Source organism: Penicillium bovifimosum (assembly GCF_028826915.1).
Source record: "Penicillium bovifimosum strain IBT 22155 chromosome Unknown utg000001l_segment0_segment0, whole genome shotgun sequence".
NCBI classification, from domain to species: domain Eukaryota; kingdom Fungi; phylum Ascomycota; class Eurotiomycetes; order Eurotiales; family Aspergillaceae; genus Penicillium; species Penicillium bovifimosum.
This window is the reverse complement of record NW_026622710.1, coordinates 1205752-1228679: the sequence shown is the minus strand read 5'-3', so window position 1 is coordinate 1228679 and position 22928 is coordinate 1205752. Positions and strand designations below refer to the sequence as shown.

The window sequence follows — 22928 nt, the reverse complement described above, 5'->3', positions numbered from 1 at the left end:
GTTTACGTGACGCAAAGGAATATCCCTCTGCAGATTCTATCTACGGCGGCCTTTGCGTACACCCGTAGGTATGTATTGAAGTTATGTGCCCTCCCTGAGTCATTGGCACACTTTCATCCTTCATCATTCTCTCTTTTTCTTCGTGCTCCATTTCTATCAAGTGTTGCTCTAGGGATTTTCTCATTTTGGTCATGGTTCATATCGATTAGGAGGCTCCAGAACCAGATCACCAGACGGTGGTAATTACAGGTAAAAATCTAGTAGTAATATTTTAGTAATAACTACTAAACATCCACTCGTTAACCATTCTTTGTAATATCTGGTAGTAAAGCGGATTCCACCACCTGGTGACATGGTGACCTGTGGAGCAACTATACACCTTACGTACAGTCGAGGGTTCCACCGGACTCCGCGTGGCGCTCATCTCCGGACGCATCGGTACCTTACCTGATATAGTGCTGTCACAGGGCTTGAGTCAATTCCTAATAGGGTGGTCTAGATTTCAAGCCGTCATCAGAATCTTCGTCCGGTTGTTGGAAGACAGATACTTAAACTGGTCACGCCCTGTACCAACCTGGTCAACCTACTTCAGTCAACAATTTCTACTGAATCGCTACTTCTTAACCTTTGAACCCACGTTTTGCATAATGAATGACACCGCCTCCCCTCAGGTAGGTTAGACAAATCTGAAACCCTCCTATGGCATTATCTAACATATGCAGATCACCCTCTTCACCTCCACTGCTTCCCAGTGGGCTTATGTCGCGCATCTTACTCTTGATGAAAAGGGATATGACCCAAGCGAGTACTCTGTAAAGCAGATTGGTCTCGGTAAGTGAATTCACAGTGTTGATTGACCCTTGGCCATGTAACTAAGGAGAGGCTCCTAGTCGAGGGAGAAAACTTCGCACCCGAATACGTTAAGATTAACCCAAATGGCACTATTCCGTCTATGACATCGGCCTCTCTTCCTGAGCCTCTGGTCGATAGCGCGGACATTCTGAAATATTTGGACTCTAACCGGTCGAAGGGTTCTTCTTTGTTTCCCGGTGACCCTAAGCAGCGCTCCAAGGTGGAGGAGCTGATTGCGCATGTCCATCAACCGCAACTTTCAACAAATCTCATCCTACTACAGGCGCGCGATGTGCAGGAAATGAATGCGAAGAAAGCCGGCATTTGGAAAGTCTTCGTTGGAAACCGACAAGAAAAGCTCACTAAGTACGGTGCCGCACACCCAGAGATTCCGTTATACGCTTCCCGTACTCCGGAAAACGGACAACTATACCGTCTCTACAACACTGAGATTGGGCCTGAACATCAGCAGTTCTTTGACGATTCGCACCAAGGTTACAAAGATTTCGCAGCCGGACTCAACAAGCTCGATTCAATGCTCGTACTGCCGTATGCCGTTGGCGAGAAGGTGACGGCGGCAGATATGCACATTGTACCATGGTTTGCTCATGCGCTTTGGGGTGCCGGTGGGGAAAAGATCCAAGATCTCCATCCTCTGGAAGACCTCATCAAAAAGTCTGTCCCCGACTTCAAGATCGGCGAGAGGATTAAAGCGTGGTGGAAGAACATTTCGGCAACGGAGAGTTTCAAAAAGAACTACCCCAACCTACACTGAAACTGTCATGTATGTCAAGTCATGTATTTAGGTGCCAGTGCAACGTTGTCTCGCAATCAAATTGTGGAGTGATTTGTGTATGAAAAAAAGCTAAATTGATCTTATTATTCATCATTCAAGGGCCGTAGGGGCTAATGGCGGTCTGTTTGGAAATTGTGGCGAGTCTTTGCGACGCATCTCCGCGGGATGTGCTGATCGGCGGCCTGATCTGGTTCCATCTTATGATCCATGGATTTCCCTTTCTCAACTCGGGAGGCTTGATCTGTGCACGAACGTTAAATACGGTTGGTCTTCCAGATTTGGTTAACGACTCCAAATCCCGCATTAGTAAAATCTGACTCCGCAGATGTAAGCCCGACACCAAAGGGATTTCGCCATTGATACGACATCAGCTTGACGCTGGCAAAATGGCCAGTGCTCCGACTGTATTCTGTAAATGCCTCCGTCTTTCGCTTCTTACCACGTCTTTTCTTGTCTGATACTCTAATGCTTTCCCGCGCATACACTTCCACTTCTCGAGCAACATCTAGACTAGGCAGACTATCCTCCAGCATACGCTACTCTACCATGTCCCAGATCACCCTCTACAGCTGGCCCACACCTAACGGTATCAAGGCATCCATTACCCTTGAAGAGCTAGGCCTCCATTATAAAACACACGCCGTCGACATCTCCACCAATGTGCAGAAAGAAGAGTATGCACTTTACGTCACATAACGGAGGACAACACTGACTCTTCAAATAGCTGGTTCTTGAAAATCAACCCCAATGGTCGCATTCCCGCCATCCTCGACGGAGACCAACGCGTCTTCGAAAGCGGAGCTATCATGCTCTACCTAACTGACAAGTATGACCCGGAAAGGAAACTTAGCTATGCACCGGGGTCCCCGGAGTATGTGGAGGAGCTATCCTGGCTGATGTTCCAGATGGGAGGTGTCGGGCCGATGATGGGTATGTCCAACACCTAGTCCTTCATGTAACCCGCACCTTTGGTCTACTCCGCTGCTAACGGTAGTTATCCTGATACAGGTCAGGCCGAGCACTTCAGGCTCTTTGCCAGCAAACGCTCCGACTACGGCATTAAGCGGTATATCGACGAGACTAAGCGCTTATACTCAGTCCTCGACTCCCGGCTCAAAGAAAGCCCTTACCTGGCCGGATCAAAGTATACCATTGCCGACATTGCAAACTTTTCGTGGGTACAGATCGGGCCAGCTGCCCTAGAGATTGACCTATCCGAGTGGCCAGCTTTGGAGAAGTGGGTGGAAAAGATTAAGGAGCGCGAGGCGATAAAGAGGGGCATGTTTATACCGAAGACTGGTACGAGCCCTGAGCAGATGGCTGAGCGGTTTAAGGCTTCTCGCGCTAGGATTGATGCTATGGTCAACACAGATGCGCATTAGTTGAACATAAAGAGTGTCTACCTTGACTGATGTATTGTGTTCTCTGGCTGTTTTACAGTGAAGATTACTTGCGTAGAATTCATTACATGGTATTATCTTCCTTAGTACAAAGGTCTTCAGGATGATACTCGGGTCAACGTAACCTAGGTACATGGAAACACTGAACAGTATGTGTCGAGAATAGTGTGTCATAGTCATGTGCATGCGCTAGTCTAGATATGCCTTAGCGCATGTTGCGTTGTACCAGCCCGATTAGAAGTGGACGCCACTTTGACCTACCCGGGCTCGTGCTCTTAAGCATCACAGGTTTCGTAATGAGCTTGGAGAGGTCGAGCAGCATCTTTCTCGGCCTGGTATTGTGAAGCGTATCATATTGGCTTTACTACGAGCGAGACCGTTAAACGATCGGCTGGTGGCTTCGACCCTTTTTGCCTTTTTCTGCGCCTTGATCGCTTCTAACGATCCGCACCTCTACCCCCTTTTCCCGACCGATAGCTTTCTGATTTAGTCTACTACTCAGCTCCATCCTACTTTTCCAAGTTCTTCGAGGAGAAATTATGCCAGGGCAATACTTCTGATATCCGCACGCACTATATCGATCGAGATCACGCAACGCTTCAAGAAATAGCGCGGTATGGCTTATAGACGATTAGGTTAAGGAAAAAAGCGAAGCATTAGAGAGAAAGGATAAGCGATAGAGGCTGGCGCTGCTTACATATTAGAGGGGAGGTGAATAGAGTCGACCGAGATCGCCCCCTTAACCTAGTAATAGAAGAAGGAAAGACTATAAGTGATTATAAGATAGTCGTTTCTTAGAAAGCGATTTATTGGATAGCAATATCTAGCTTTTTGGCAAGACTAGGACTACTCTTCAGCCACAGACGACTTGTTTCCACAAAGAAAAGTGCTGCTCATATTCTCAGCCTCTTCATATCTCTCCTCTAGTAGTAGGGCGACAGGATCCTCGCGTTTCTTATCTTTACCACTGCGAGGATCTGAGAGCACACCATCCTCAACTCCGAAAATATGAGCCACTTCTGCGTGGCTCAAGGATTTGGGCACCAGACGAGCTGCCTTGACCGAAGGGGCGGGTAGAAAAAATCCAAGAACGTGGCAGAAAGATGTCCCCCTCGCACACTCTTCCTTATCATCAACTGAACTATGGTAGGCGATCTGGGGGTGGCTCTATAGTATAAGCGAATTAGTTGAAGCTTTCATGCGAAGGGAGATGCGAAATGGACTCTACCATTCCTTGTGGATTGGGGTTCGGATTAGTCATAGGCTTTTTCTGAATCCCGCCGGCCTCCTCAAGGGCTGGTCTTTTCTTGCCCTCTGTTACTGTCAAAAGCAGAAAAAGGGAAAAGAAAACAAGAAGGAGATCGGTCCGATGCTGTACTGCACACAAAGTAACAAGTCTGAGAGAAAGAAAGAAGAAGAAGAAGAAGAACAGGAGGTAAACAATAAATACACTCTTCCCCGCGATCCCTGCTCCTTCCCTTCCTGATTGGCAACACAACACTCCCCCTCGATCGTGGGGGAGGTGTTCCCCCGCGATCGAAAGCTCCCCCATGCTACGGCTATGTACAGGAGAAAAAGGAGAAGGAAAATGCCTGAAAACAGCAGGTACCAGCCGGTCTCATCAAAACTGCAAAAAACCTCGTGGGAAAAATAACAGAAAGAGTGCCGACATGCTGATGCAACAGAAAAAAGGAGGGAAGACTGGATCAGGCAGTTGATGCAGACGCCGGTTGTTTGGTTCATTTGGATCGCAAACCCAGAGAAAGATATAACTTTTCCCCCGTCTGGGCTTGAGAGCACAAACGGCGCAAACATGTCATGCCCTATTTCCACAGTTGGGGTAACCGAGTAGGCTTCAGTTAGGACTTCAGTTAGAGGCTGGGGCATGAAGTCGCAGCCCCCCAAGGTCGCGTAGGCGGGTGAAGGCAGGCCGGGGCAGAGGCTTCGTGAGCAGATCGGCCAGCTGATCAGTCGTGGAGATATATCGGGCGTCAATTGTGCCTTCCTGAACCTTGTCGCGAATAAAGAACCAACGGATGTCAACATGCTTAGTCCGTTCATGGAACTTCGGGTTTCTGGTCAGCTGCAGTGCACCCCAGTAATCACCGTGCAGGACCGTCGGGCCTGATTGATCTCCAATTATCTCAGAAAGGAGACGTCGAAGCCAGATGGCCTCCTTGGCGGCTTGAGTCATCGCCATCGGTTCGGCCTCACAGGTGATAACTGGGGTGCACTGCAGCTGACCAGAAACCCGAAGTTCCATGAACGGACTAAGCATATTGACATCCGTTGGTTCTTTATTCGCGACAAGGTTCAGGAAGGCACAATTGACGCCCGATATATCTCCAGACGTTTATATCGAGGAAGATTGGAGCCATGGGCCACCTATTCCAAGATGCCAGGCACTTGAGCCCAGCGCCATCCCGGGGGGAGTTCAGCACCTGCCACTGCTCCGCCTGGCGCTGGTGTTAATCCTGCGGCAGGCCAACCATCCAGGTATGTTTATTCCCCATCCGGGCTCATAACCTGTGGATGCTACTAGTGGAGGAATCTTGGTGTGTATCTCGTGTATTCGATGGATGAAGAACTCGGAGCAGTCAGGCTGAAGAGGGTGTTTCGGCTCGTGCACGGAAGAAAGATTCCTCCGTGCCTGCCGTAGCCTCCAACACAACAAATAGAACTTTGATTGATTGATTGATTGATTGGCTCAATTCGCAACCGAAGTTTCATCGCTCACTCTCTAACTCCTTGATAACTCGGTCATAAAAACCCAGCTTTCCAACACAACTATACGCCCCATAACAATACGCTATAGCTTGGCTCCTCTTGCTACTCAGGCAAGACGAGAGCAGGCTATCCTGAGACTCTTCAGACTCGGCCAATTTGACCATCTCAATATACTCCCCACGCTCGCGCCACGTTTCCCGGAGTTCCTCATCAAACGGCTGCCCATCCCGGTCATACTTTTGGGGCAGGTCAAAGGAAACCGGCTGGGCCGTAAGGAAGTCAGGGAATGCGATGAGCTCCCAGGGAACCGTACAAGCACCATCCCAATCAATGATTCCCGTGACATCGAAAGTATTCTCACCCACCATGATGTTACAATGGTGAAAGTCATCATGATCCAGAGGGAAAGGCCCTCCGTCACATAAGGACAGCCTGCTAGCTAACGGTTTGATCTGTGATGGGAAATTATGCGATGGCGAGCATCTGTTCCGCGGAGATTGGACCTCTTTGCATGCACCGTGTGACACTCTCTTTGTCCCATTTAAATTTGGCGCTGTCGGCCCATGCCTCAAAAAATGCGGTTGCTGTGTCGAACGGACCGCCGATTCCTGGCAAAGGACCACATTCGAATCCACCCTCGCTGTTCCGGGTCATCAATCCGATCTTTGGCAGTCGCAACGAAGTGAACTGGACCTATGGTGCAAATTTAGCACCAAGTAGCTGTGCCGGCTGATTGGCCGGCCGCCGGGGCTAGGGCGGGTGACGAACATGACACTTTGCGACAAGACGGTAGAAGTTTGGTCGGTGCCGTTTAGGTATCTCACCACCATGGACCTCGTAGCCACCTAGGGCGTCCAGGGCAACGCTGCCGGGGAGCAACTCCATCAGGATATAAGCGATCTTCACCGGATTGTCCTCGTCAGATTCATACGCAAAGACTTGAGGCACTGGTAAGCTGCAGTTCTCCTTGATGAATTGCATTGTTGCAACTTCATTTCGAAGCTTGGTGCTGCTGACAGGGGAGGCAACGTTTCTTCTTATATGAACCCGGGCCACCCAGCGGGTTTTGTTGGAGAATTCTAGTATACGGACAATATTTCTGAGTCCACTTGCGTCCTGGTCTAGGGCCACACAGGTTAGATTGTCATAATGATCTGAAGCAATTCGACATAGCTCTTCCCATTGGGTTTGACGGAAGCAATTGGCTGTTTGGTCATTGCAGTTTTGTAGGAAATCCTGGACGGTATTACAGGAGGTTGAGTCGGTAGACATAACAACTTAGGAGTGAGAACCGTTATCGGAGCAGACCGAGACGTAGGCTGAGATTTCTAGGATTCGAGGGGAGCAAGTGTGGGATATAATTTTGCTCATAGGCTTTCACAGGAGGACGAAGAGGAGATGAGAAAGGCAGGCTAGAAGACAATAAGCGGTGTGGTTTATTGGCAATTCCGCAGTAGCAGCCTAGCGGCTTAGGCATTTGACATGAATTGTAGTTTGTAGAGCTTTTCATTTCTTCATTTTCAAATTCAACCATCGCAAGATCATGAGGCAACTGACTCTGGACATATCATTCCATTTCGCCATAGTTGCAAAACATGACGGCATATGAAGCACGACTTGGTAGACTCCACATTCAACTCCTGACTCTCATTGAAGGGTGACAATAACGACTGAAGCTGACGATTTTCCTGCCGTAGGCTTTCTAGTGCATCCTCTAGCTCCTTGTTTCGGATTTGCAGCTTTTCAGTTTCCTGTTGCTTTCGCTGGCGAAACGTCTTTTGACTGGATGTATCATCAGCCACGTCCTCTCCATATCTCTTGACTTCGGTGGGGAATTCGACGCTTACGCAATTCTGTTTTGGGTCCTCTTCCTCTCCAGCTTTGTACCCGACTTGACAATCGGTGAGGTAGCAGCCTTCATTGGGACTGACGATGTGGCACACCTGCCATTAGCGTTGCAGTGAGGCCTGTGTGACGTCGGAGGGACATTGCTAGTAGCATTCCTGTATAGAATAGCCGGTTAGTAAAATCTCTCGGGTTACGGGTATGCATATGAAATAACCCACTGTTCATCGGTGTTGAGGTCTGGGGTTATGAGTGATCGTGTTGCCTCCGACTTTGGGCCTGTGTTGGATATCGCAGTCAAGAAAGGCTGGTCTGTCAGGTGTTCGGCACAATCGTCACAGCCCTCAGAATCGTTCAGTACCGTATTCTAGTTATTTGGGGACCAGTCCACCTTACATTAAGGCTATATCCAGGTAGCCAGGAGTTGACGGATTGCGGCGGTGAGAGATAGCAAAGCGATTCGTTCATTTGACCGATTTCCATGATGGTTGATGAATGATACTAATTTAACGTGTTCACGACAGATACAAACACAGCGCATACGGAGCACAACATGCCTATAAATATCTCGAATCATATCTCGAGCTTCGCTTGACCTTTGGTGGCCGACCAGTCTTGAAGTCATTACATTCTGACATTAGAACTTGCCTCCCGAATCCCGAATTACCGATCGGGGTCTTAGCCTCGTTTACGGGAAAGTGGTATCCTGAATGGTAGAATTATCACTCTAACCACTTCGAAGTAAGCCATTTGGGGTTATTACGGCTCATACCAGTACCGGACCACGACCGAGGCATGATGCAGCGGGAGTAAGAACTGTGGTTGATTAGATCCTACTTAACCCAATATGGTCAATGGTGCTGAATGCAGCAAGGCAGAATTCCTGAGCATATCCGCGGACAACCTATCAACTACGTGATTCACATTGAATAGCGATCATCGAGCATGTGACACAAAAGAGCGTCTAGCAAAAAGCTAAATCCGAGAATATTATGATACTAGTAGTAGGTAGGTGCGAGAGACGTTTTACCGAATCAACGACACATCCATTCTGTGGAACATATACATGAGCAAGTAAAAAGTCCATTGGCCCCATCCTTGGAGTCCGAACGGCAAGAAGAAAATCTAGAAGTGGTCGATAAGGTCGGTCCAGCCAACACTTCGGGGTTTGGCAGTGAGGGTTCCCTGAAGCGTCTGTCAATCGGGGTTTGGAATAACACGGTTACCCGCCGCCTACCCCAACATCAACCCTTCTCCAAACAAAAATCCAAACACTCCTTCGTCACAATGAATGATGGGTTGAGTATCAGGCGCCGATAGTAGCATGTATCTTGAAGAATAGAATAGGAGCATCACTCCCCTTTCAATGTAGGGGGATTGCTTTCTGCAGCGGCTGTATCAATCTTTCCGGTTTCTGGTCAGACGCGTCGAGTCGTCGATGGGTCGTTTGTCATTAGGCTATTCTCGGGGAGTGGGGTACTCGGGGATTGCTTATCTAGAGAACCAAACTCCGCCACCCCGAGGACCCACGCGATTACCCCCCGGCCACTACGTTCAGGGAGTCAGGGACCATTGGTCCTTCACAGCTGACTTCTTGATGCCGCGCAGCCACATCCAAGATTGCAGAGGCTCTTGATAGGATCGAGTTTCTGGTGGCTGAGGGGTCCCCTGGGGCCGAATACTATGATAGCATAATACATTACGAAGAACGGCAGCGGCAACAGAACTGGATGGCCAGAATGTCGAAATTACAAATGCATAGGCCAATCTCACCTGGAAGTCCCATTCCATCATTCATTCAAATACATGGTGGCCGACTCTTTGTTTGCAAAGAGGGCCATTGTTTCTCATCATTAGTTGATTAATACATTGTCGGATCGACAGTTCAAGCATGTCACTGAATCAGGACTCATCGGCAGCACTCCAAGCGGAACAAAAGCCTATTTCTTTGCCAACAATACTGAAAGATATATTGTCTGATAAAGCCCCAAAACCATATACCGCCGGTGCCTTCTTCGATTTTGCAGCTGCCAAGCACTGCACTGAGTCAATAGACTTCATTGTGAAGGCTCAGAATTACCATGATCTATATCCCAGTCTGCAGTCCTTCATGCACGAAAAGGTGACACAAGAAGCTGCATCCGTGGGGGAAGAGTGGGGATACTTGATGAGAACATTCATCTCCCCTGGTTCCCCCTGTGAATTGAACCTGCCTTCGAGCATACGCAATGAATTGCTCAGTCACGACCCAATGCTGATTCCACCACCGCCGGTTGATTTAGAGCCTGCTGTCCAGCACACTTCCGAGACATTGATAGATAATGTTTTGATACCATTTTTGAAAAGCTCGCCTGTACTTGACTCAAGCGCATCGTTGACTCCTCCAACTCCAAGCAACCAATGGGCTGCTTTGAGTGACAGATTCTCTGCCAAACGACCGCCTATCAAGCGTACTCCAAGGTAAATCATATCCCACGTATTGAGGAGATCCAAGCAACTGAATCATTTCATAGCATACTAAAGGAAATCGGCCACACGCTTAGTCAATTCTGGAAGCGCGCAGCTGATCGGGATCCAGACAAGTGACAATCTGATAAGATCTCCAAACTCGGGTACCGTCAGTTAAAAGAGGAGGACATAGCCGGGGCCCGGATAAGAAAGGATGATTGAACTTTGTCAATTACCATCGTATGAGTTTTGATGGCTTCAAGTATTTTTAGGGTATTGAAACTATTGATATACTTTTCCCCCCTGCCTGAATTTGGCCAGTTGGTTCTTATCGGAAGAATAGTAAATCCGCCGTCAGGACAGTACGCATGCCTAGACCAAGCATGATTGGCTGGGTCATGCTCATATGACCTACTTCATAACCAAGTTAGGCCTAGGGTCACAAACATTTGAGCTGACCCTAACTTCTTTTGGTTAGATAGGTCATATGAGCATTACCCAGCCAATCATGCTTGGTCTGAGCATGTTGAGGTAAGTAAAATGGCTGTCTTTGACATTGCCCAATTTTATGCTTATTTTGACCAACATCTAGTTACATTGGAACAGACCAACAGTTCCTTCGGAATATGAAGTGTCTGAGGTATCCGGGATAGCTTGCATCATTCGTCTTGAGAAAGGGGATGCAGTGACGTAATTTCCCCAAACGCGCTCGTGTTGGCCCTAAGAAGATTTAGCCATTTCCAAGGGTACGTTGGAACAGAGCCTCAGATCTAAACACGAAGAGTCCTAATTGCCAAGATCAGTTGCCATGGCTACAATTGATTCCTCAAGCCTTCAAAATCTGCCCAACCAGAATTCATGCTCTTGGCTGAGGGATGAAGGTTTCCAACGAATACCGTCTAATTTATTGGTACTTGGTTGCTTCCCGAAACTATCTTCGTACTGGCAACGTGAGAGCCGAACACATGAACTAAACCCTCTTCTGACCGCCCAAAAGCGGGGTTGTCTGTTGATGTTCTACATCTCACCCTAACCTGCCTCCAGCTGACTGCGTACCGACTAGGTCACAATGTCCCGGGTCATGTCTTGTATGCCCTGCCGGGAACGCAAGAGAAAATGTGATAAGCAAATGCCCAGATGCTCTAACTGCTCCAGGTAATTAATATCCGAAACAGCAATCCAGGTTGTTTCACTAGAGCTGATACGAATATTGAGAACAGGGTCGATCGGGTCTGTTTTTACGAGGCCCAAATAAAACACACTCAACCTCACTTCTCGCCGGAGAGAAGTACACTGTCGCTTGCGACAACTTCGGCGACGACCGCTTTTGAGGCATTGAATCCAGTCTCTTTCTCGCCTTTCCCCATCTTCAATGACTGTTTCACGAACAGTGACTCTTTGGAATATGTCTTATCAGTCCAAGTCAATCACTTCATAGGAAATCCTGAGTCACAGCTAGGTACCGCTCGGCGGTATTTTCAAACAATCCATTCTTGGATTCAATTCATTCACAAAGAGTCCATTTTGGAACGGTTTTGCGACAGCCCAGTACGCCAGGATGTGGACTTTTCATTCCTGCTTCTGTGCATGCAACTTCTCATCACCGAACCTTCCAATACTGGAGGTTATCCCGATAAAGTCCCGCTATATGTCTTCATAAAAGCCATCATACCGGCTATGGAGTTGCGAAACCCGATCACCTTGCAGAATATCCAAGCACGCCTGCTCATCTGCCTTTACGAAATCGGGCACATGATTCAGCCATCACTCTTTTTGTCCATCAGTACTGTCGCGCGCTGTGCAATAGCTGTTGGCTGCAACCGAAGCGTAAAATCCACAGAAAGTCCCACCAAAGATTGGGTTTCTCGAGAGGAGGAGAAACGGGTATGGTGGACTATCTATATACTGGACAGGTGAAAACTACTTGCCTTATCGGGATAATTCGAGATACTCCCTCTAATCTTGGTCTGTTATAGCTATGTGCCAATACTTACCGGGTTCTGCAACTTCGTCACAGACGATCCCGCCTTGGACGACTGTTTGCCAATCGAAGACAACCTATGGGTCACTGATGTGAGTAGCGAGTTTTCTTCGACCACGCAAGAGGATTATGATGACTCTTTTTAGGCGTTTCCCGTGCCTGAGCCTTTGCCGCTCATGACACCAGCAAATGTTCGCGTTGGTCCGCTAGCAAGAACAGTACAGGCTGCGCATTTGCTTCGAAGAACAACCGTACACGTACGTCGGAGTACTGGAAACGAAATCTTTAATGTGAACGAAGCAGCCCAGATCTACGGCGTTATGACTTGTCTTTCCGATTTGATAACTCAGCAGGCAACAGACCTTTATTGTATGAACTTCTGCGGTGCAATCAGCATGTGTAACAGGTATGTTGGGTAGTATATTTGCCTTGAAGCTACGTTGATCTAATCGACTCCAGTGCACGCATACTACTCCACCATTATCACCAAATCGACGAAAGGAATCGCCATTACGAATCATGTAATCATTATTTCGGAACGATTGCCGAGTCGTGCTCAACTGTCATCCATATGGCAAAGAGATTCAACTCAATAGCAACGATCTTTGACGCAAATGCTCTTAATCCGTTGCTTCCATTCTCCATCTATCAGGCTGGTTCTGCACTGGCCATATCAGATGAATGGAACCTCGAAGAGGATAAACAACATTCTCTAAAAGAATTGAAAGAAATGCTGTGCGTCTTTAGTCAGCGATGGAAAATCGCCGGTAAGTGGGCTAATAAAAATCAAATTGGCAACGCGTACTAAATCCCGAGGAAGATTATCATTTAGAAAAGCTGGCTAGCACAAATACCAACGAGAAGTCATGAAATGTGATACTGAACAACCTTGATGGAGAGACAGGGACAGAATCCAGCAAAGTTCAAACTTCCTCTGCGGCTTCCTCTTGGTCAAAATATACGGATGTAGGGGGTGTTTCCTGAGTGGGAGGTGACAAACAGCCTGAATTCAACCGTTGGCTCATGTCAAACCTATGGACATGGGTTGAAAAAAGTTATGAGGAGATTGTTGTATTCTGACACATATTTGGAGAATGCTGGTGACAGCAAAACCTAGATAGGACAATCTATTAGTAGTGAATATGTGCATGGACCTTCAGTCTAAATCTTTACCGGTGCACAATCTCTCTAATGAATAGTGGCAGATCATGAAAGCCACCTCTTACCGTACCGAGCAACTGCAATGCCTTGGAATGGGCATTGAATGCATAGATATTTGATTCTAGAAGCTGAAGCAACAGTGATGTCAGCATTGAGCTGGACAGACAGGAGTTCTCTTCTCGTAATTGGTGCTTGGCTATTCAAATGCGGATGTATAGACATACCTCATTCGCAGCTAAACATATGACTGTGAAAATTGTCGAGGGTGAAGTGTCAGGGCCCTTCCCAATCTTAGATCGCAATGCTTTCATCGCCCCAATTTTATGAACTATCCACTTTTCTTCAGCAGAACACATTTCGTGATCAGACAATTTGCCGGAGACGTTATCGTAAGCTCCAGACGACTGTAACGTAGCTTGGCAAACTGCATAGTTGTGCACTATACGATGCTTTTGAAGGAGCTGTCCGCAATAGCTTACCAACGCCATCACTGCGCTCTCATCGTCGATAATATCGGACTTTAACCAGTCAACGTAAGCTTCACAAAATTGTTGTGGGATCTTGATTGGATGTAGATCCACCTCAAAAACTGAGTCTAGTCAATATCTGCTTTTAAATCCAGTAGTGGGAATCTCACAAGCTTTTAAAAGATTCGTGATCTTGCCACGGTCTTCTAAAAAGTACGTTGTGTGTTTTTCTCTGCACATCGATGCAAGTATTTCAAATACGGTTGGATTCTTGCATTGATCCTCGCTTGAGACTGCGAGATCTTGAGTGCATAACTGAGAGGTCATAGATTCGGATGGAAGAGGATGTCCATTCCTGCACGACCGGTTTCGCTGTACGTGAGCGCGCCTTTCACTGCAGAAAGTGCTCTGTCCATTTTCGATGCCGGCTGAATGAACGAAGAGATATTCATCTTTTGTATGTAAGAATCGGCAGAAAGATTCAACGAAGTGATAGGCATTACCTTTGTGTGCTTTATCCCCAGGCCTCTCTTCTACAAATGAAACACTTTGGTGGTTAAACATCACGTTTCGGATTCTTGGGAGGTTCTGAATTTTCCAATGTGGGTTGTTTCTAATGGAGACGACTGACCTTCTGCTTTACTTATATCGGAGATGTTCTCAGGACCGCATATTGATGGCCTTCACTCCAGATTGTGTAGTACTGAAGCGAGGTGTTCGTGGCGAGCTTCATCAACTTCGGACCTTCGCGATTGGTCGTAGATCGCGGGGCGGACCGAGCTAGCGGCCCCGCTAGCGTTGACCGTGGCGGGCCCGCACACGCAGACACTAGCGGACGCTAGCGGATATCTCACCCGAAGATTTGAAGGGACGAAGGAAATGTGAATTTAACAAAAAGCGGGAGATTGGGAAACATAGCACCCAAGGAACAACGATACCTGAGTCGCCAGTTTCGGGTTAAATCTAACCTGGATTCAGACCACTTTCAGGCCTCTCTAGTTAACGAAATTCGCAACCTAGTGAGCTGCGCATCAACCCAAAACACGTCGAAGAATTTAGATCGGGCGTATAGTCAGGTAGTAGAGATGAAAACATTGACCAGAATTGGATGGACAAAATAGCTTGTAGGCTTTCTTTGATAATGGTTAACGTCGTCGCTGTTAACATAACAAATTACGTTTCTACCGGCAATGTTGCAACCTATCTCCCGAGGACGTGCGTCAATCGCACATGAAATCCAATGAATACTCGTGCGGATGAAAAGGCGTAAGAGAACGCCGTTGAAATGGCGGATCTGGACAACAGGCTGTTCGAACGCGACGATCGTCATCCATTAGGTTTGCGCCGATGGCGGCTCGCTCTGGGATGCTAAATACTCAATACATGTTGAGGACCATGAAACCCCAGAAAATGCGGATATGGGTTCGTATTGACGTGGGATTCTGATCCAGCGACTCAAATCCCCACTGCTCTGTCCGATTCCGCAGGCTTCCCACTGGTAGTGAATGAAATGCAGTAACTCACGTCCGAATACGAGACCGCGTCCACGGGTTATTTGGGCACTTACGAGCTCGGCAACGTATTGTCTAACAAAAGCCGATGCAATGCTGAAACGGTTGATTACATCATGAGTTAGTAAGTCCTTGAACCAAACTATCTTCGGTTCTCGAATAGTCGTTACCAATTGCTTGGCTTGAATAGAGTTAGGGTTGAAAAGACTCTTAATCTAGCCTAGAAGGCCAAGTACGGTACTGCAAGTAATAATGGAACCAAGTGGATGAGGAAGAGCCGCATGAGATAAGTTAAACCTTAAGTGCACCGAACAACTGACAACGTCCCAAACAATAAACCAAAGGGTTTACTCGTACTGATCATCTACGTAGCGTCATGTGAAACTCAAGCTACCACACCCTAGGAGATGGAGAGTCAAACAGATCTTGTGACGAGAAAACAAACCTTCATCATCACAGATCTAGCCGGCCAAAGCTAATCATTGGATACACAAATAAAAGTCTCGAGTATTACGTTAGAACTGCCCTGCTCTTTTCTTCTGTACTATTAAATAACTCATTGTACAACTCGCATCGTGTAACTTACTTTACCTGGTTGACTGACGTCGAACTAAGACCTGGTGAATTTTATGAATAGTCACTCTCGACTGTCGTCAATTCTGCAACTCTTTCTATCCTCCCCGCCTGATTCAGGAAACCGGAGCTCATACACAATGGCCCCTGTAGACATTCAGCAATATGACTATATTGTCCTTGGCGGTGGTAGCGGAGGTAGTGGGGGAGCTCGTCGTGCAGCTGGCCGCTACGGCGCAAAGTCCCTGATTGTGGAAAGTGGCAGGGCTGGGGGAACCTGTGTTAATGTTGGGTAAGTGATCAACACCTTCAAAAGACAATGGTCATGGTCGACATTAACCGGGCTTCAAGCTGTATTCCAAAGAAGATGACTTGGAACTACGCCAATATGCAAGAGATGATAGACATTTTCCAGTACTACGGATACGAACTTCCCGGAGGCGTCAAGGCCGACTACAACAAATTCAAGAACACCCGCGACGCCGTGATCAAACGCCTAAATGGTACCTACGAGCGCAACTGGGCCGGTGAAGGCATTGACTTTGTCCGGGGCCGCGCCCGCTTCATTGAGCCTAAAGTGATTGAGGTTCAGCAGCAAGATGGCACCGTCGCCCGCTACACCTCTCCTCACATTCTTATCGCTACCGGTGGGCATCCTAACATCCCTAACATCCCTGGTGCCGAGAATGGTATCACAAGCGACGGCTTCTTCGAGCTGGAGGACTTCCCACCCAAAATTGCCGTTGTTGGTGCTGGCTACATTGCCGTCGAGTTGGTTGGTGTGCTGAACGCCGTCAATGTCGAAACCCATTTATTTATTCGGGGAGACAAATTCCTGCGTAAATTCGACCCCATGATCCAGAATACCATGACTGATCGGTATGAGGCTGCTGGTGTTCATATACACCGTAACCACACTGGTTTCAAGGAGATTCAGCTTGTTCGCGATGGAAAAGGGAAGGATCGTTTGATCAAGCTTGTCGGTCATGATGGCGTTGAGTACGAGGTCAACGAGCTTCTGTGGGCTGTTGGACGCACTCCAGAGCTCGAGGATTTATGCCTTCATATCCCTGGCGTGAAGGTTAACACCAGTGGCCACGTTGTCGTTGACGAGTATCAGAATACTTCCGCTGAGGGCATCTATGCTCTTGGGGATGTGACCGGCCAGGCTGATCTTACCCCCGGTACGTTAAACTAGGTCCACTAAGTCCAGTAAATAACTAATCAACTTTATAGTCGCTATTAGGGCCGGCCGCACTCTCAGCGACCGAATCTTTGGCCCTTCTGAGCACAAGTCCTCTAAGGTCTCATACGAGAATATCCCGACAGTCGTTTTCTCACACCCCGAGGTCGGCACAATTGGCCTCACCGAGCCCGAAGCGCGCCAGAAATATGGTAATGACGAGATCAAGGTGTACCACACGAAGTTCACGGCATTGTACTACGATGTCGGCCTGCCTCCCGAGGGAAAGGCTAAGTACCCGACTGAGATGAAGCTCATCTGTGCCGGTCATGAAGAGAAGGTCGTGGGCTTACATATCCTTGGTATTGGCGTTAGCGAGATGCTGCAGGGGTTCGGCGTTGCTGTCAAGATGGGTGCCACCAAGGAGGACTTTGGTCGTTGTATTGCTATTCACCCTACTTCCGCTGAGGAGCTCGTTACCATGCAGTAAAGGTATTCTTTCCGTGGTAGAGAAATAAAAGTCTATATTGGTCATTACTTATGTTTCTAGGTACCTTTAAGGTCATCTGCTTAAACTGGATGCTGCTTGGGGTCATGTCTCAGTTCCGTCACAGTTCACAGGAATTATAATTTAGCTCTCTGGATGCATGACCAAAGCCAAATCTTTGGCGCTTCGGTACTATGCAGATCCAGCTCATTTAAGCTGCTGAAATCAACTTGTTGGTCATGTTTAAGCATCCTGACGAGAAATTTCTTCGGGGAAAGGCATTCTTGTCAAGCATTTTGGCTTTGCTGCTTCCCATGGTCTGGGGAGCTTGAAGTCTAAACTAGCATGGCTGAAGTTGACGAGAGGACACCAGAGAAGTGCAATACACTCTAGAGTCTAGAATCATCCTACCGATTTTCGGTTCAATTAGTCAGATCATGACTGGAATAGTCAAGTCATGGGCCTTCCGAAATTCCTTGATACGAGCTATATTCTTTTAGCCTTAGAACCGGAAGTTTTCAACTAGCGCAATCTATAAGTGCTGGGCGGCAACCGGATAAGTCTATTTCTCATTGAATCTGTCCATTCCTCCGGGATTTTGTATTCGACCACACCCCTAAAGCCTATCCCTGTCGCAGGAAAAGCCAACATTCTTCTCATGAAAAGGATGGACTTACCACATCTGACAACTGAAAGTGACATTGGGTGTGTTCTCAAAGGATCAGAATGGAAAGAAAGGACGCGAAAAGAGGCTAAAGAAAGATTTTAGCGAATACATTGAAAACAGAGGACCGTCATTTCACCCCGAGAATATAACTGAGCATGTCCTGCCTCAACTCCGATTGCAACAGAGAGACACAGCCGAGGAAAGTCGTAGTCCTCGGCCGGACTTCGATGCAGGGACACAAAGGTTGAGCTGGAAACAAAGAATACGTCATATTACCTGGGCTTACTTTACATTGACGATGGCTACCGGTGGTATGGCCAGTGTTCTCTATACAGGTTGAACTCCTCTATCCAGAAATACATTGCATTCTAACTTATCATATTAGTACCGTATCGATTCAACGGACTAGAGACCATTGGTGTGATAGTTTTCTTGCTTGATTTAGTTCTTTACTTGGCCATATGGGCTTTATTGATAATCCGTTTCTATACTTACCCTTACACCTTCAAAGCCTCATTCTTACATCCGACAGAATCATTATTCGTTCCAGCTTCAGTTGTCTCAGCGGAAACAATAATGATTAACATAGCTCAGTACGGCTTGGATCATACCGGACCCTGGCTAACCGATACTATCAGTATCCTATTTTGGTTTATGGCGGCCGTGGCTGTGATGTTTTCCGCGGGTATCTACCTTATACTGTGAGATTTGATATCTTGATCTATCACCTGTGAACCTTTGGTATATTGACATCTTCTAGTTGGTCGACACAGACATTCACAATAGCCGAAATGACACCTATATGGATTTTCCCCGCTTACCCCATGCTAGTTATTGGCCCGCTAGCTGGTGCCCTCTGTGGTAAATTAGGGCCATCGCGGTCACTGCCAACAATATTAGTTGGCTTTGCCATTCAAGGAGTTGGCTTTCTAGTGTCATTGACGGTGTATTCGGCCTTCATATACCGATTGATGTCGCAAAAGCTCCCCAAAGAAAGGGCTCGACCCGGAATGTTCGTTTCCGTGGGGCCCAGTGCATTCACGGTCGCTGGTATTATGAACATGGCCAATGGGGCCAAGAGGGGTTTTCCAATACATTTTTTGGGCAATGGACGACTGGCCGCGAGCATATTCAAAGTCACAGTCGACTTCGCTGCGTTGTGGCTCTGGGGGTATGACACGGACCCATCTAATAGCAGAACCGAAAGCTGAGACTTTGTTAGGCTAGCGATCTTCTTCTTCCTTACGGCAATCTTGTCTCACTGGACTGTCGTTAGCCGAGGACGATTGCCATTCTCAATGAATTGGTTCTCTTTCATCTTTCCGAACACTGCTTTGATCACTGCAACATTTGCCGTTGGAAAAGCTTTCTCGTCTGGAGCCATTAACGTTATTGGTTGTGTGATGGTGTTTCCGCTGATTTTCATGTATTTCTTCGTTTGCATCATGATGATCCGTGCTGTAGTTCTAAAACATATACTGTGGCCACAAAAGGGTGAAGATAAAGATGAGGAAGGCTTTTCAACTTGTGATGGCCGACCAGGGGACAGTCCTGTGGGACACCAATGTGCTTAAGCTGGCCATGTGGACGTACTGAGTCCCTCATTTAATTGACAGAGAATTTCACGTTGCCCGGCAATTCTATTGCTATGCCGTTTTACTTACTCGGATGAGTCAAGAATGCTCTGTTGCATCAATGAGACCGAATACCACTTAGTCAAGATGTACCCTGTGCAGGAATCAACTTGAAGCTAATTGAAGAGCAGTCTTCAAGTATCGGTGACGGTGATACCATAGTACCGTGGAATTGATTAAGATATCACGCTTCTCGATCTTTACAACTGCTCACCCTTCCGATGGAATGAGCTGTTCAGGAAGGTCTCCGGGCCAGTCGTGCGGCTTGATGAACGTTCCAACTTATACGTATTACGACATAAGGACAGCTTTAAGCAAGTTGCAAAGTTTTTACCTGCCATTTTTGAGACAACTGGGCACCCGTAGCCTTACTCTGACGTGCCTGTGCACGATAGGCAGAGACTTCTAGAGCGTGGGTGACTCTTGTGGCTAACCCTTGGTATAGGCTTTGGCTTGATAAAGACAGCGACAAATTGATTTAATACCTACATACACCGTGGTTCGTCAACGAGTGGCTTTGCTGGATTGCGAGCATTAGACCTGGCGAAACCGCCTTACACATTGGGCGCCTTGAGCAAAATCTTTCCATGAGAGTGCCCTGTTTCCCCTTTTTCGAAAGCCTTTACTACATCATTGAAGTCAAAGACCGAGTCGATGACCGGTTTGAGCTTACCCTCATCGATCGAGTCCGCAATCTTGGCTAGCTGCTCCGCATTCATATCGACAATGAAGAAGTCCACCCTAGGGTCCTTAGCGATGTCATCGGGCGGTTGACCAACAAGGTAAATAAGCTTGCCGTCTTTGCTGAGAGTCTTGAGCGCCTGTCTCGACGTATCGCCGCCCACGGTATCAAAGACGACATCGACGTTTTCCAGAACTGAGTCTAGCTTGACCTCCTTGTAGTTCAGGACCTCGTCCACTCCGAACGATTTGAGGAGCTTGAAGCTTTCTTCAGATGACGCCGTACCGATGACGCGAGCCCCAACCATCTTGCCAAGTTGGACGGCCCAGATCGAAGTCGGACCAGCCGCTCCGGTAACAAGGAGGGTCTGTCCAGCTGATAGGTTCCAATGGTCAAAAAGGCCCTGCCACGCGGTGAGAGCGGAAAGGGGCACCGACGCAGAATCGATAAGGCTAAGACTCCGGGGTTTTGGAACCATATGGGAGAATTGAGCCTTCGCATAGCCGGCCATGCCGCCGTCAATGCTTCGCTTGGTGGGGAATGCCTTGCTCATGAATGCCATGACTTCGGTGCCAACTTGGAGACCGCTGTCGTTGGGCACCTTCGACCCCACCTTGGCGATAACGCCAGAGTAGTCTTCTCCAAGGATAGGGGTTTTGTATGTGCCGTCCTCCTTCCGATAGATGTCCCAATAGAGCTCCATCCAGATGACGCTGGCAGCGTGAACTTTGACTAGTACTTCATCGTCGTCGATCTCTGGTATGTCCTCCCAAGCGATCCTGAGCTTCTCAGTGCCTCCGGGAGGGTGATGGCGCACAGCTTGCATGGTGCAAAGAATGTTGTGGGATCTCAATTTAGGAGTTTGGAATTCTGAGTCTGCTGGATTGTTCTCCTGATGTATCCAGATTGTGTTTGCAAAGATTGTCTCCCACTCGGGTTCACTTTCCACCTTTTATGCTTTCTGAGGGCCTGAGACATCTCATTGAGTAGCCTATGCGGGAGTGAGTCACGGAAACACCGGGTACACAAAATCACCTTACAAAGCAGACGCAACCTTGGAATACCAAAGAAGCTGGAATATACATCTCCGCGGGCTCTATCTCCTCAGGCGAATGAGAGTCGATATAGAGTCATGAATCAGAGATTAATGACTTGTATTCGATGGACATACTCAACGGCAGTGGCGGCTTCACACTTAGCCATAATTCGAAACATCATATCAAATCGATGATTCTTCATCACCGATTCAATATTACGTGAACCCTGCAGGTTAACTATAGCGTGGATGGGTACTAACTACATTGGAATTATGCTTAAACCTTCCAGATAAGGCAAATAGTATTAAAATCGGCCTAGCGTATTCCCACATCTCGAAGCTCGTGTTTGCATGAGGTAATGCAATTGTAAACTTGCCGAGCCAGTCCAAACGTCATGATCGCCGTACCCGTGTACCCGTGGACGGGACGGGTATTCATTCAATGGCATCACATCGGGAATTCGGGAACTCATCTAATGTTTGGCTCATTTACGAACGGAGCTCCATGGGATTCCATTAAGGTTTTGCGTGTACTGCCACTAACGCATGGGGATGGATCACAGTTTTGGGGTAATTCAGCCCGGTTATCTGCAATGAACATGGTACGAAAATGATCCCGTGCAAATTTCTAAGCAATTCAGCTATCCAAAACTATATAAACAACCTATGATCACAGCTGTCGACCTATACCTCCAATACTTCAGAGATCCGCATCTCCTGTCTAAGTAAACACTGTCATCCACCCGCACAACATCCTTTCCAGTCATCATGCAAGAACCAGTCTACAACCCAGAGTACGTACCTACTTCAGTGGCCAAAGCCCTCTCAAGCCTGGATGAAGCTCCTAACCTAATATTTCTAGTTGCCCTTTTGGTACGACCACCGTCGCCTACCAGTATAAGCTGGTAAACTGCCCCGGAAAGACTATTGTTGGAATGCTCGTCGAATATCCCCCGAACGCCGCGACACCCCCTCACCGTCATGGGGGCGCTTCTGTTTCCGCCTACGTAATCAGTGGCTCTGTTCTGGTCAAGATGAATGATGATCCAATGAGGATCATCGAGCAGGGCGGCTCGTGGTACGAGGCACCAGGCTGTCACCACCGGATTAGCGCTAATGCGAGCCCGACGGAACCGGCGACGTTCTTCGTAACTTTTGTGATCGACTCGGAGACTTTAGAGCGAGAAGGCCCGTCGGTACTTGTGCAAATCGATGCTGAGTATGTTGATATTGTCGCACAAAAAATGCAGGCATAGTCGCGAGGTGGTGGTGTCAGGAAACTTGTTGGTAGTCCAGCCCTGCTAAGGCATTCCTACTTTAGTTTCTCTTTGTACTTGGTCTTCAGCCCCATCCAACAGGGACCGCAGACGTTCTTTCCTGTATTGAATCTTCTAGGTTACGTCGACGGCTCAAGAACACACACAGAACACATGTCTCTTGACTCTTGTCTTATAAACGGGTTTCCATTATGATTCTTG

At 47.7% G+C, this 22928-nt stretch overlaps 9 protein-coding genes across 9 annotated transcripts; 7 read left to right on the top strand and 2 right to left on the bottom strand.

Annotated features, from left to right (window-relative positions):
* Positions 1–647: 647 nt before the first annotated feature.
* N7515_000466 (glutathione S-transferase family protein) lies at positions 648–1627 on the top strand (the record flags this gene model as incomplete). Its single annotated transcript, XM_056661210.1, has 3 exons — positions 648–671; positions 723–831; positions 891–1627. 3 exons carry the CDS (start codon positions 648–650, stop codon positions 1625–1627), a joined length of 870 nt encoding a protein of 289 aa, XP_056526376.1.
* Positions 1628–2194: 567 nt separating this feature from the next.
* On the top strand, positions 2195–3030 carry N7515_000465 (glutathione S-transferase family protein; the record flags this gene model as incomplete). Its single annotated transcript, XM_056661209.1, has 3 exons — positions 2195–2322; positions 2373–2578; positions 2657–3030. 3 exons carry the CDS (start codon positions 2195–2197, stop codon positions 3028–3030), a joined length of 708 nt encoding a protein of 235 aa, XP_056526375.1.
* A 2744-nt stretch (positions 3031–5774) lies between these two features.
* N7515_000464 (aminoglycoside phosphotransferase family protein) lies at positions 5775–6756 on the bottom strand (the record flags this gene model as incomplete). Its single annotated transcript, XM_056661208.1, has 3 exons — positions 5775–6207; positions 6293–6468; positions 6544–6756. The coding sequence occupies 3 exons, from the start codon at positions 6754–6756 to the stop codon at positions 5775–5777; spliced, it is 822 nt and encodes a 273-aa protein (XP_056526374.1).
* Positions 6757–9511: 2755 nt separating this feature from the next.
* On the top strand, positions 9512–10206 carry N7515_000463 (regulator of G-protein signaling domain-containing protein; the record flags this gene model as incomplete). The annotated part of the gene is made up of 2 exons (XM_056661207.1): positions 9512–10080; positions 10134–10206. The coding sequence occupies 2 exons, from the start codon at positions 9512–9514 to the stop codon at positions 10204–10206; spliced, it is 642 nt and encodes a 213-aa protein (XP_056526373.1).
* Positions 10207–11655: 1449 nt separating this feature from the next.
* Positions 11656–12919, top strand: N7515_000462 (fungal specific transcription factor domain-containing protein; the record flags this gene model as incomplete). The annotated part of the gene is made up of 5 exons (XM_056661206.1): positions 11656–11981; positions 12045–12141; positions 12196–12455; positions 12509–12816; positions 12870–12919. The coding sequence occupies 5 exons, from the start codon at positions 11656–11658 to the stop codon at positions 12917–12919; spliced, it is 1041 nt and encodes a 346-aa protein (XP_056526372.1).
* Positions 12920–15817: 2898 nt separating this feature from the next.
* On the top strand, positions 15818–17434 carry N7515_000461 (Glutathione reductase; the record flags this gene model as incomplete). Its single annotated transcript, XM_056661205.1, has 3 exons — positions 15818–16053; positions 16113–16945; positions 16998–17434. The coding sequence occupies 3 exons, from the start codon at positions 15818–15820 to the stop codon at positions 17432–17434; spliced, it is 1506 nt and encodes a 501-aa protein (XP_056526371.1).
* Positions 17435–18129: 695 nt separating this feature from the next.
* On the top strand, positions 18130–19672 carry N7515_000460 (tellurite-resistance/dicarboxylate transporter family protein; the record flags this gene model as incomplete). Its single annotated transcript, XM_056661204.1, has 4 exons — positions 18130–18409; positions 18484–18799; positions 18859–19269; positions 19321–19672. Coding segments are annotated over 4 exons (1359 nt in total), but the record flags the coding sequence as incomplete, so codon positions are not given.
* Positions 19673–20286: 614 nt separating this feature from the next.
* Positions 20287–21240, bottom strand: N7515_000459 (NADP-dependent oxidoreductase; the record flags this gene model as incomplete). The annotated part of the gene is made up of 1 exon (XM_056661203.1): positions 20287–21240. One exon carries the CDS (start codon positions 21238–21240, stop codon positions 20287–20289), a length of 954 nt encoding a protein of 317 aa, XP_056526369.1.
* A 978-nt stretch (positions 21241–22218) lies between these two features.
* N7515_000458 (cupin domain-containing protein) lies at positions 22219–22706 on the top strand (the record flags this gene model as incomplete). Its single annotated transcript, XM_056661202.1, has 2 exons — positions 22219–22244; positions 22313–22706. 2 exons carry the CDS (start codon positions 22219–22221, stop codon positions 22704–22706), a joined length of 420 nt encoding a protein of 139 aa, XP_056526368.1.
* Between the last annotated feature and the right edge of the window lie 222 nt (positions 22707–22928).